General features: G+C 31.2%; 1 protein-coding gene across 1 annotated transcript in view; it reads left to right on the top strand.

Moving 5' to 3' along the window:
- The window catches only part of AP-1-2beta (adaptor protein complex 1/2, beta subunit), a 28,816-nt gene that overhangs the window by 12,866 nt on the left and 1,891 nt on the right, over window positions 1-14,059 (top strand). Inside the window, exons 3-4 of the mRNA XM_075382213.1 lie at window positions 3,113-3,377; window positions 6,145-6,584. Coding sequence (XP_075238328.1) covers window positions 3,113-3,377; window positions 6,145-6,584 — 705 coding nt within the window. The remainder of the gene's footprint in view (window positions 1-3,112; window positions 3,378-6,144; window positions 6,585-14,059) is intronic.

Below are 14,059 nucleotides of genomic sequence, written 5' to 3'. Positions count from 1 at the left end.
AAGAATTTGCCGTGCATTATGCGAAGCCCGGTAATTTTATAATTTTAACGGTAATTTTGTTTATTCACATATCCTGACAGATGAAAATGTGCCACGTTACTTAAAAGAATAATGGCATCCTGGTGACATTTTTGAGAATGACCTCGCAAGCTGCTTTGCGAGACACCCAATAATTTGCATTAAGTCGCTGCACTAACATCATCTTATATGGTTGGAATTTCAGGTTGGCATGAAGAATTCGTCGTACACTTCGATCAGAAATGGCTAGTGCAGCACCATGTCTCGCTGCTGAACGTCATGGAGATTGTGTAACAGCTAACCTTAAAGCGTTAATGTTTTCAGACGTTCTCACAGTCCGTTTTCGTCCGGTTGGTTTAATTTTTAAAGCAGATGTGTTCCTAAAATTCTTCACTCACAACAATATTGTATTCTCACTAGGAACAGACGCATGTCAATTTAAATTGAAATGTCTGTGAAATAAATGCTGTGTTACAATAACCGAGTCATTATTTTTAAAATATGCTTCAATCACAAACGCTCATTGTTCACCCAACCACGACATACTGGCTCCTGAAATAGCATGAATAGACCTGTCGATGTACAACACTCCTGCCTTCTCATTGACAGTGGTGCCAACATAACAATTACTACAAAATCGTCAGATTTATATGCCAGACCCTCTATATAGAAAAAATGCATAACAAAGTGGTATTGCCAGTTGTCACATTAGTGTATGATTTTCAGTTAATCAAAAGTCATGACCTTTCACAAGAAGCTATACTGTTGCTGTGAATAACACCCATTTGTTGTTTTCTTCTGTTTTTTTTTCACTGTTGTTTTTTAGTGGAGTTCACTCGACTCTCAAACAGGAATCTTGATAACATAAGTAAATATTTTAGATTCCTGATAAGATAAATATATATTTATTTTAGATTAATGTCTATGAATTATTTATATAAAACAACGAAGCTAATAGTTAAATAATACCATTTCTATTCTAATTTTCAACTAGTTTCATGTCATTTAAGTAAAAAGACATAATTTTTTGTATTTTAGTAGTTGCAGTTGTTTTATGCATAAACTAGTAGGTATATTGTAAATAAATGCATGCTACTTTTGGGTTACCTTATGTTAATAATGAAGTAATAATCTTCCTTCTAAAATATATCTAATTTTTAACTCTCCTCCACTGTTATTAATCTGTTGAATATGAATATTCATTATTAAAAAAAAAAAACCAGCAGCATTTTATTTATGCATACATATATTTACACACACACACACATTTTTTGATCAAAAAGTAATGAGAATTTTTAATTTTCTTGAAAGTATTTATTCAATTTTCAATGTTTATCCCATCCCCTTCAAAATAGTTCTCCTGTAATATACACTTATGCCAACATAGCTTCCAGTTTGAAAAACATGGTGAAATGCCTCTTTGGGTATTGCTTTGAGCTTGGCTTACGATTTCACTTTTATCTTATCTATTGCTGAAAAGCTTTATTCCTTGAGTGTCCTTTTAAGTAATAAAATATAAGAAAAGGTCACAGGAAGCCATGTCTGGAGAATAGGGTGGTCGCGGCATCATGATGATGTTATGGTTCACCAAGAACTGTTGGACCATCACATTTGACCAGACTTAACATGTGTTTTTATTTAGTCTAGGCTCCTCAGAAGATTCCCATTGGGATGATTGAACCTTCATCTTGATGTTGTAGCCATACACCTATGTTTCGCTACCAATTATGATCCATTTGAGGAAGTCTGGGTTGTCAGTAAGCATTTATTCAACGATGATTATGTGATGCTGTTTTTGTTGAAAATTTAGCCATTTTGGAAGAAATTTTGCTGCCATCTGTACTCATTTCGTGTTCAGAACATTAGTAAAAATCATTTCACATGAGCTGTATAAAATACAGTAACTTCTCTAATGGTGATTCTGCGATTAACAAGCACAATCTCCCTAACTTTTTCAACATTTGCATCAATGACTGATATGCTAGGGCACCCAGACCTCACATCATCTTCAATATCTTCTTGCCCTGTCTGAAAGCGTTCGTACCTCTCATAAACTCATGGTTGTGACATAGCATTGTTGCCAAAGGCTTTCTTTATAAATTTAAATGCTTTGCTGTGCTTAATTTTATTGTTAATGCAAAATTTTAAACAGATTCTCTGTTCCAACATTTCGCCACAAAAAACATCGAGCACATAAAGTATGTCTTGCTTTCTTGCTCACCAAACACAAACTAAGTGTTGCAGCTGGTTGAAAATTAACACGTACATCACTGACAATATTATCAGTATACAGTAAAAGGTCAACTCAATTGACAAGATACAGAGCACATAATTAAAACATTCTCATTAGTTTTTGATCAGACCTCACGTATATTTAGCCTACAAATATGTTAAAATATAGGCTAAGATATAGGTTAAAATATATGTAAAATATATATTTTAGCCTACACATTTAGCCACTTCTATCTATGGAGATGTACATGCTTCACAGTCTTATATGCTTCACATATTATTTTACCGCTTTCTGTGGGAAAACTATATATTATGTACACTATTTTTACTCAGTAGGGGAATTCTCTACAATAAAATTAATATGACTAGAATAATAGTTAGTGAAATGTTGATTTAAAACCTGGCGATTAATTATTTCCCTAGTTAATCTATTAACAGGTTGCAGTTTAGAAAATTTAAAAATTTCTACATTTGTTGATAAATGTAGAATGTAAATTATATTGGTACAAATTTTTGTTAAATTACTTCAATCTATTCTTAGGTATGAATTTCTATTTAAAAAAAGTAGAAACTGAAATGCTGATAAAAACCAAGCATTTCTAGACTCTGTTTATGTGTAATAATCCCTTATTTTGATAACAGAACTACATAACCAAAACATTTGACTACTTTTCTTTGTGTATGCATAATTCTTTCTTCAATTCAAAATTTATAAATTAATATTGTTTTCTGTTCTCTTTAGTTTAAATTAATTATATTTTGAGTTATCTTACCCAGTGTAACAAATTTTAAACTTGTTTGTTATGTATTTGATACATTTTTTTAATCGCCTGTTTATGTGTGGCAAATAATTGTTCTTTAGGTTGATGTTGACTTTGTGCGTAAAGCAGTAAGAGCCATTGGACGATGTGCTATTAAAGTAGAGCAGTCTGCTGAACGTTGTGTTTCTACTTTGCTTGACTTAATACAGACGAAAGTGAACTATGTTGTTCAAGAAGCTATTGTTGTTATTAAGGATATCTTCAGAAAATATCCAAATAAGTATGAGAGTATAATATCTACACTTTGTGAAAATCTTGATACATTGGATGAGCCTGAAGCAAGAGCATCAATGATTTGGATTATAGGTATTATATGTGTTACATATTATACATTTATTTTTATTTTTCTAAAATTGATCCTTTCGTGAATCATATTTCTCTGCACTATACAAATTATATTAATTCAATCAACCTAAGTATAGAATAATAAAATAAAATAGGATGACACCTACCTTACTCCATAATTCAAGCAAGAGCACTTTTGTGAGTCCCTTGCATCATCAGTTGCTCTATATAATTTTTCAAATCATTCATACCAAATTACTCATTAAAAGTGAAATTAAATATCCTATACTATATATAAGATTTAAATTTAAAATTGTTGAAAGATCCTAAGATCCTTTACCAAATTAAAATCAAAAATTATATATATATATATATATATATATATATATATATATATATATATATATATATATATATTTATATTTTTGATTTTAATATAAACTTTAAAAATTTATGAATTTAAAAATGTTTAGTTTTAATCTCTGTTTTAATTTATCCCTATTGAAATAGTTTGCTTCAGAATGGATCTCAAAAGCACAACCCTCCCTTCATAGAAGTCTGTTCTGTTTTATGCGTAATTAAGCTTGGATGTCTTCTACTATGTTACATGAGTCTTTTAGCTTCAATTAAATTTATGGAAACAAAGCAAAGTCTCACAGCCCTGGATTAGGAAAGGTAGAAGGTATAGGACACCATCATTTGTTTTATATTAAAAATTTATCATTTTGTGGGAGATATTTGTGGCTTACTTTCATGATGTGACAGCTATGTCAGTTTTCCAAAAGTTGGGTTTTTCACTGCTTATAATTCAAGGATCTTAAAATCACAGTGAAAGTCAGAACTGTAAAACTAGAAAGAACAAATTCTTAATAAGTTGAAAAACCACATGAGTATACACTTACTGTTTTTCAGATTTGCTTTCATCATCATTTATCATGGTAAGTGGGGGTTCTTCCATTGCAATGGCTCTGTTTTCAGATCGTAGCCATACACATAATTTTTAATATCTGAGATGATCATGGAGGTGTATGTTTGATTGTCTTTAGCCATTTTTGAAGCTCACAGCAAACGTCAACATGCTACAGATTTGGATTAAGTAAGAAGAGCTGAAGGAGAAACTTCACAGCAACTTGGATGTATTGAAGTTTTCAATTAAGATATGATGCCAGGCCCCTTAATTGTTTCTAACTATATTGCAAAACTTATGAGGACTGTTCAGAAATGGTCTCTTGAATGAGCTTCCAAATTATTTACAAAGATTTTTGGCAAAAATCTTTGGTGTACATTTTCCAATTATTGCCCGCAGTTTTTCATCAAAAAAAAATATTTAGAAGAACTCAAAAACATTGGTGTTGGATTTTAAACAAAGAAGTCACTTCAAAGCTGATATTCTTAAATTCAGATAAGAGTAGAAAATTTTAATTAGAATGACAAAAAATACTAGCTAGAAATCCTTTATTGAACTGTTGAAGGAAGGAATGTCATCTTTAGGTTTTAGTGTAATTCTTCAAATCAAAACAAGGATTACCAAGGTTTAGTTGCTATTAAAAGCTTTCTGAATGAATAGTTGAATTTTAATTAGGACTGCAGAGTACTCTGATAAAATCAAGAACAAGATTTACTTAGAACTTTGTTCTTTTGTAAAGAACAAGATTTAAAAATTTATTTCAGAACAAAACTTACTTCAGAAATTAGCTTCAAATCTTCTTTGATAATAAAATTGATCCTAAGATAGTTGAGTATACTTTTTCTTGATATTATCTAGCAGTGAACTGTGTTCAGATCTATAGCTGGTTGTCAAGTTTTATATTTTCTTATGGAAATGCAGTTATAGAAAATGTTTTTTTTTTATGAATAAGGATCTGTTGGAAAATTTACAAGTACGTAGTATCTTTGTATAGAGACATCTTTTTAGAACAGACAAAAAGTTCCCATAGTATCCATAAAATGTTGATGTATGTAAGAAGTGCTGATAATGTACTAAGATTCAAAGAAGACTGAAAAAAGAAGACTAACTCTGAAGTAAAGCAAGTAATAGATCAAAGATCCTAAAACAAAATGGAAGAAAACAATCTAAGCCAAAATTCAGATATTGGAAGAAGTTGTATAACTTAAGATTTTGCTGAAGTTTATATATTAATTACGATATTTTATGAGTATTTAAAAACTTTTGAGTATACCGATTACCCATACTTAATAGATCTAATAGACTCGACAAAATTATAAAGCTACAACTATTGTACTACTTTCATCTTAGGTTAGAGCATTACTTTTGTGTTTGAGTTTATTACAGAGTTGTATTGTTTATTGTGAATTAAAAAATATTAAAAGATTTGAGGTGAATGTTGGAAACCAATAGAAATAATGAAAGCTGAAGTAAATATCTTACAAGCCTTTATGTATATTAAATGATGTAACATGTAGTACAATCAAATTAATTTTTTTATCAAACTTTACCAAGCCAAGATTAATAAGTGTTGAAGATTCTACTGTATGTTTTTTTTTTTTTATAATACACCTGTTAAATTGCTTCTGAAGTTAATAGTTTGCAACAGTAAATGATTTTTCAGAGTTTTAAATACATTCTGAGAAAAAAATTAATTTATGCAATTCCATTTAAACCATATTAGTGTGGCTGCTGCCTCTAGTTAGACAGGAGTTATAAAGTGAGGAAAGTTTAATATTAGCGTGTAGTTTCTTTTACATTCACTTTTAGATTTGAAGAGATATTTATGTACTATTTTAAAGAAAAAAATAATTTTTTAAACATATTTTCTTTTTGTTACAGGTGAATATGCAGAACGAATAGATAATGCTGATGAATTGCTGGAAAGTTTCCTAGAAGGTTTTCATGATGAAAACACTCAGGTTCAGTTACAGCTTCTGACTGCAATTGTAAAATTATTCCTGAAGAGACCAACAGATACACAAGAATTAGTACAACAGGTTCTTAGTCTTGCTACTCAGGATTCTGATAATCCAGATCTTAGAGATAGAGGTTTTATTTACTGGCGTTTATTATCTACTGATCCAGCTGCAGCTAAGGAAGTTGTTCTTGCTGAGAAACCACTTATTTCTGAAGAGACAGATCTTTTGGAACCAACGCTTCTGGATGAACTTATTTGTCACATTTCCAGCCTTGCATCGGTTTATCACAAACCTCCCACTGCTTTCGTTGAAGGCCGTGCTGGTCTTAGGAAATCTTTACCTGCTCGGGCTGGTTCTCAGGTGTGTATTTATTATATTATTGAATTCTGTCTCTATTCCTGGTAGAATTATTTGCTTGAATAATAGAATAATTATGCTTGAATATGTACAAAGACTTTTCATTATTTTTAATAGTAGTGTAGTATTATGATGTTTAGTATGATGTATATTATGATATGATGTAGTTTGTATGATATTATGATGTCTAGTATTAGTAAAAGAAGAAAATAAAATACTAATATCAAAGAAAAAACAAGAATTGATATTGAAATTAATCTATTTTAATTATGTGTACCATTTTACAATTTGTGAAATTATATAAGAATTTTTTAAAATAACTTTTAAAATCTTATTGTACATTTTGTGTAGGAATTTTCAAGTATTAAAACAAATAACCTAGCATAGTTTATTACTCTTACCTTGCTGACGGTAACCTAGTTGGGATTGTTGTTTTGTTCAAGTCATGCAGTGTATCCAGAAAGTAAGTTCCATTTCTTAATGTTGCTGCTGCAGTGCTATGATCACCATGCTACAAATGCATACTGATTCGTCTGATATGTTAGGAAAGGATTGATGCCATTTGCAGTGGGAAGTCACCCGGTGCATATAAGATTCAGTCTGTAACTATTTCTTGATTGTAAGGAGCATTGAAGTAGCTGAAATTCACTGTCAGATTTGCAAAATTTATGGAGAAAAAGCAGCAAGTTATTTCCATGTTACAGAGATGGGTGCAATTGTTTAATGAAAGACATGATAATGCCCAAAATGATGAACAGAGCAGCAGCCATCTTTGATTACCAATGATTTGGTTTTGCAATTGATAGCAAGATTAAAGAGAAAAAACAATTCATCACATTTCTCTCCATCTATTTTCCAGAGATTTCATGCTTACTTTTACACAAAATTTGTCTTGGAATATTGGAAATTAACACGCTGGGTGTCTAGATGCTTGCAAAAGTCACAAAATGAAGGGATTTGAAGGGCAGTGGAAGTTTTGATTCTGTATTGAGAACAAGGTGATAAATTTTTTAACTGCACTATCACTGAGGACAAAACTAAGATGTTGCACATATCACCTGAGACAATAAATGATGGAATGGTGACACACTTAGATGTCTAGAAAAATGCAAGCCAATATTTTATGCTTGAAAGAACATATGCACAGTCTTTTGAGAAAAAAAGGACTTGGCTTGTTGATTTCTTGCCTTGAGGCTGCACAATCAATAGTGATGTCTATTGCAAAATACTGAAAAAATTCCATCGTGTGATCATTCTGTTACATTACTGTAACAGAAACTACTACTTTTTAAAATAAAATAATAGGTTAATTAGTATCTTAGTAAATTAAGAGTGAAATTTATAAACAAGTAAAAAAGACTTAAATCTGTAGGCAGAAAAAAATATAAAATTTGTTGACAAGTACAAACTGAATGAAGGGATAGTCTTCAATATGGTAGTTTTTTTAAAATATTTCTTTGTACTGTGTTAATAAAATTGTTCTCCCATTTGTTGAAAATTACTTTTCTCTAGTTAACTTTTTTTTAAATTTTTATAGTTTTATATTATTGAGTTTTCTGCTCCAAATGATATTCTAGAAAAACTTTCGTCAGATTTTAAAAGTACTGACTGATTATGAAATTGATGTAACCGTTACAGATTCTATAAATTTCCATACAGAATCCATTCCTAGAAAAACTTCTTGGAAGCTGTAGTTCTGAAATGTTATAGCTTTCAGTTTACTTAGCATTCGGTGCAGTTTTGGAGTGATTTTCCGGAACTTTACTGAGAATCACTAAAAATTGTTTGACAGCCTCCTCCCCACAATAGCATACAAGAACTTGTAACTTTTACTTACTAGTAATACTCTACCAGAAAGTGAGCCTGAGCCAGATTTCTGATCAGTAAATCTATATTCTTGAGGTACTTGCTAACAATTGTTAACAATTGCTTAAATAAAAAAGTCATAAAAATGTATTTTGCTCTTTATAATTCTTTTGTTGAATAGTTTTAAGTTATTAAATTACAGGATTCATATTATCTATAGTGTCATCATTTGAAAGTAAGAGTCTCCTGTTAATAAAACTTTTCACTTTAAGAATAATTGTGATATTAAAGGAAACTTAAATTTATATAATCAAAACAGAATTTTCTTTCTGTATTTTTTTTAATTTATTTGTGTATAAGAGTGCAAGATACTCATTACACAATTCATAAACATATTAAAATATATAGATTATGTGTAACAAGCAGATACATTATCTAATCAAAAATAAAAAGGCACTTGCTTGGATATATGATACTGAAAATATTATATTGAAATAGAACTAGACTTGACTGATAAAATACTTTCTTTTTTTTTTTTTGTCTTCAGTCATTTGACTGGTTTGATGCAGCTCTCCAAGATTCCCTATCTAGTGCTAGTCGTTTCATTTCAGTATACCCTCTACATCCTACATCCCCAACAATTTGTTTTACATACTCCAAACGTGGCCTGCCTACACAATTTTTCCCTTCTACCTGTCCTTCCAATATTAAAGCGACTATTCCAGGATGCCTTAGTATGTGGCCTATAAGTCTGTCTCTTCTTTTAACTATATTTTCCCAAATGCTACTTTCTTCATCTATTTGCCGCAATACCTCTTCATTTGTCACTTTATCCACCCATCTGATTTTTAACATTCTCCTATAGCACCACATTTCAAAAGCTTCTAATCTTTTCTTCTCAGATACTCCGATTGTCCAAGTTTCACTTCCATATAAAGCGACACTCCAAACATACACTTTCAAAAATCTTTTCCTGACATTTAAATTCATTTTTGATGTAAACAAATTATATTTCTTACTGAAGGCTCGTTTAGCTTGTGCTATTCGGCATTTTATATCGCTCCTGCTTCGTCCATCTTTAGTAATTTTACTTCCCAAATAACAAAATTCTTCTACCTCCATAATCTTTTCTCCTCCTATTTTCACATTCAGTGGTCCATCTTTGTTATTTCTACTACATTTCATTACTTTTGTTTTGTTCTTGTTTATTTTCATGCGATAGTTTTTGCGTAGGACTTCATCTATGCCGTTCATTGTTTCTTCTAAATCCTTTTTACTCTCGGCTAGAATTACTATATCATCAGCAAATCGTAGCATCTTTATCTTTTCACCTTGTACTGTTACTCCGAATCTAAATTGTTCTTTAACATCATTAACTGCTAGTTCCATGTAAAGATTAAAAAGTAACGGCGATAGGGAACATCCTTGTCGGACTCCCTTTCTTATTAGGGCTTCTTTCTTATGTTCTTCAATTGTTATTGTTGCTGTTTGGTTCCTGTACATGTTAGCAATTGTTCTTCTATCTCTGTATTTGAACCCTAATTTTTTTAAAATGTTGAACATTTTATTCCAGTCTACGTTATCGAAAGCCTTTTCTAGGTCTATAAACGCCAAGCATGTTGGTTTGTTTTTCTTTAATCTTCCTTCTACTATTAATCTGAGGCCTAAAATTGCTTCCCTTGTCCCTATACTTTTCCTGAAACCAAATTGGTCTTCTCCTAACACTTCTTCCACTCTCCTCTCAATTCTTCTGTATAAAATTCTAGTTAAGATTTTTGATGCATGACTAGTTAAACTAACTGTTCTGTATTCTTCACATTTATCTGCCCCTGCTTTCTTTGGTATCATAACTATAACACTTTTTTTGAAGTCTGATGGAAATTCCCCATTTTCATAAATATTACACACCAGTTTGTATAATCTATCAATCGCTTCCTCACCTGCACTGCGCAGTAATTCTACAGGTATTCCGTCTATTCCAGGAGCCTTTCTGCCATTTAAATCTTTTAATGCTCTCTTAAATTCAGATCTCAGTATTGTTTCTCCCATTTCATCCTCCTCAACTTCCTCTTCTTCCTCTATAACACCATTTTCTAATTCATTTCCTCCGTATAACTATTCAATATATTCCACCCATCTATCGACTTTACCTTTCGTATTATATATTGGTGTACCATCTTTGTTTAACACATTATTACATTTTAATTTATGTACCCCAAAATTTTCCTTAACTTTCCTGTATGCTCCGTCTATTTTACCAATGTTCATTTCTCTTTCCACTTCTGAACACTTTTCTTTATCCACTCTTCTTTCACCAGTTTGCACTTCCTGTTTATAGCATTTCTTAATTGCCGATAGTTCCTTTTACTTTCTTCATCACTAGCATTCTTATATTTTCTACGTTCATCCATCAGCTGCAATATATCGTCTGAAACCCAAGGTTTTCTACCAGTTCTCTTTATTCCACCTAAGTTTGCTTCTGCTGATTTAAGAATTTCCTTTTTAACATTCTCCCATTCTTCTTCTACATTTTCTACCTTATCTTTTTTACTCAGACCTCTTGCGATGTCCTCCTCAAAAATCTTCTTTACCTCCTCTTCCTCAAGCTTCTCTAAATTCCAACGATTCATCTGACACCTTTTCTTCAGGTTTTTAAACCCCAATCTACATTTCATTATCACCAAATTATGGTCGCTATCAATGTCTGCTCCAGGGTAAGTTTTGCAGTCAACGAGTTGATTTCTAAATCTTTGCTTAACCATGATATAATCTATCTGATACCTTGCAGTATCGCCTGGCTTTTTCCAAGTGTATATTCTTCTGTTATGATTTTTAAATTGGGTGTTGGCAATTACTAAATTATACTTGTGCAAAACTCTATAAGTCGGTCCCCTCTTTCATTCCTTTTGCCCAGCCCGTATTTACCCACTATATTTCCTTCCTTGCCTTCTCCAATGCTTGCATTCCAATCTCCAACTATTATTAAATTTTCATCTCCTTTTACGTGTTTAATTGCTTCATCAATCTCTTCGTATACACACTCTACCTCATCATCATCATGGGCGCTTGTAGGCATATAGACGTTAACAATCGTTGTCAGTTTAGGTTTTGATTTTATCCTTATTACAATGATTCTATCGCTATGCGTTTTGAAATACTCCACTCTCCTCCCTATCTTCTTGTTCATCACGAAACCTACTCCTGCCTGCCCATTATTTGACGCTGAGTTAATTACTCTAAAATCACCTGACCAAAAGTCGCCTTCCTCTTCCTACCGAACCTCACTAATTCCTACTATATCCACATTTGTCCTACCCATTTCCCTTTTTAAATTTTCTAGCCTACCAACCTTTTTTAAGCTTCTAACATTCCACGCTCCGACTCGTAGAATGTTATTTTTTAATTTTCTGGTGACCCCTTCCTTAGTAGTCCCCACCTGGAGATCCGAACGGGGGACTTTTTTACCTCCGGAATATTTTACCAAGGAAGGCGCCTCCATTATTGCTATGTGAAAATGCAGAGAGCCACATTTTCTTGGAAAAAAAGCAGCTGTAGTTTTCCATTGCTTTCAGCTGCGCAGTACTCAGAGGACTGAGTGATGTTGATACGGCCGTTTAAGTCGTCCTGATTCACGCCCCTAACAACTACTGAAAGAGCTGCTGCCCTCTTTCAGGAATCATTCCTTAGTCTGGCTCTCAACAGATACCTCTCCGATATGGTTGCACCTTCGGTCCAGCTACTCTGTATCCCTGAGCACTCAAGCCCCCTCACCAACGGCAAGGTCTCATGATTCATAGAGGAGGGATAAAATACTATATTAACAAAATAAAACTTTACATAAATTTCTGGGAGGTATTTCATAATTTATATTTCTTATTTTCCTTTTTTTCTAATATAAAAATCAACTTCAGGTTTTTTCTCTTTAGGAATATCCCAAAACGTAGTACTGAAGAAACTGTATGAAGACAAATTAGGCGTTCAATACTCTCTGGTGTATTGAGATGTTAGACAATCTTAAACCCAAAAATAGCAGAGTACAATCTTTTCCTAAGTGGCCATTATAATTATTCTGTTGAATATAGTTATAACTCTTCAGCCAACAATAGAACCAAATATTTGGCACTGTGAGATGTTTGTTTTTTTGTAGGATCACCATTATAGAAATTTATTTGCCAATTTAAATACTACTGTTTTGTTTAAACTAATTACCAGGCCAATTACTGAAAACCACTGCAACAATCTTTTTTAAAAAAATATCAATTTGTTCTTTTAATTTACAAGGGTCTTTATTTCTAACAATGATTCTTATATCTGAAAACTGGGTTAAAGTTGATAATGATAAGTTGAATTGATGTAAATCATTCACGAATAAGGTAAACAAAATAGGGAATAATACAACCTTTTAGTTTACCAATTATTACAGCTATGTAATACAAGTATAGTTTAGTCATTATTTTTTAAACAATGCTGGGCTTTTCAACTGCCTGAAACAGCCAAGGAAAGATGTCAGCCAGGCTGTTTGAATTCCTACAATACCACACAGTTCTTACTTTCTTGTTAGATCAGAAAATTATTACATCAGATGTATGGCTGAGATCATTAAAGTTTCTAACAATCTCATCTCCTGTATAAAGGGTTGGCTAATTGCGTAGCATCTTCAGAGTTCTGTGTAACTGTCATAGTGTTTCTGTTCTTGTTAAAGCCGTACAACTGTTTAGTACTATTTGATGGGGTAATAAAATATTTTTAAGTTCTAAAATAAATATCTTTTCTGTGACCAATATTATCTTAATTACGACAACCTGAGTAATTTACAGTTTCAAAGGGATGATACCAGATTTAACTGAGTTATCAAAGATTTCTGTATTCTATTTAAAAGTTAGGCTCTACAGGTTTCATAAAAGTGTGGTGGATGTAACAAATATTTATAATAAATATAAAAATATAATATATATCATGAAAGTACTTTCATGGATCCCCCATCCTCAGTCATGATTAAAATATTTAATTAAACTGCATATTAAAAATACTAAAATAATTAAAATTGTGTATTAATTTATTACAAGAGTGCTGCTATCTTTTGCAGTTTTTATAAGACTGTCTCCCTCAAACAATGTCTGATGGTTTATCAAATTGTTTGTTTTTATATATGTAATATTTTTTTAACATAATTTTATGTCATCTTTAATAATTTCTAAATTTGTGTTATCAGAAATAAAATATTTATTGATTATTAGATGGTCTGCCATTTTTATTTTTGTAATTCCTATACTGTTCAAGTAATCTAGTTTTAAAGTAGCTAATTTTGTATTTATTATTTTTATTTTTTAAATATTTTATTATGTGGTTTTAGGTTTGTGGTTATTTATTTAAAATATTTTTTTATTGTTAGTTTTAGTAATGTTTTCAATAATATTAGTATATAAATACTTTATGTGTATATTTTCACTTTTTTGTGGCTTATTATGTATTGGTTGTAAGGTAGTTATTTTGTTATTGTGTTTTGATATTTGTTTCTTATAAATATTATTAATTAAATAATATCATATCATTTTCAACATGTGTGTGTTTTATGATATTTCATTATTTAACTTTTCTTTGATATTATATGTGTATTTGATTGCTCTATTAATCATATTTGTATAAGTGTTCATTTTATGTGATCAAAGGTG

Source organism: Lycorma delicatula, chromosome 1 (assembly GCF_047948215.1).
Source record: "Lycorma delicatula isolate Av1 chromosome 1, ASM4794821v1, whole genome shotgun sequence".
NCBI lineage: Eukaryota > Metazoa > Arthropoda > Insecta > Hemiptera > Fulgoridae > Lycorma > Lycorma delicatula.
The sequence above is the reverse complement of the archived record's forward strand: the minus strand, read 5'-3'. Positions and strand labels throughout refer to the sequence as shown.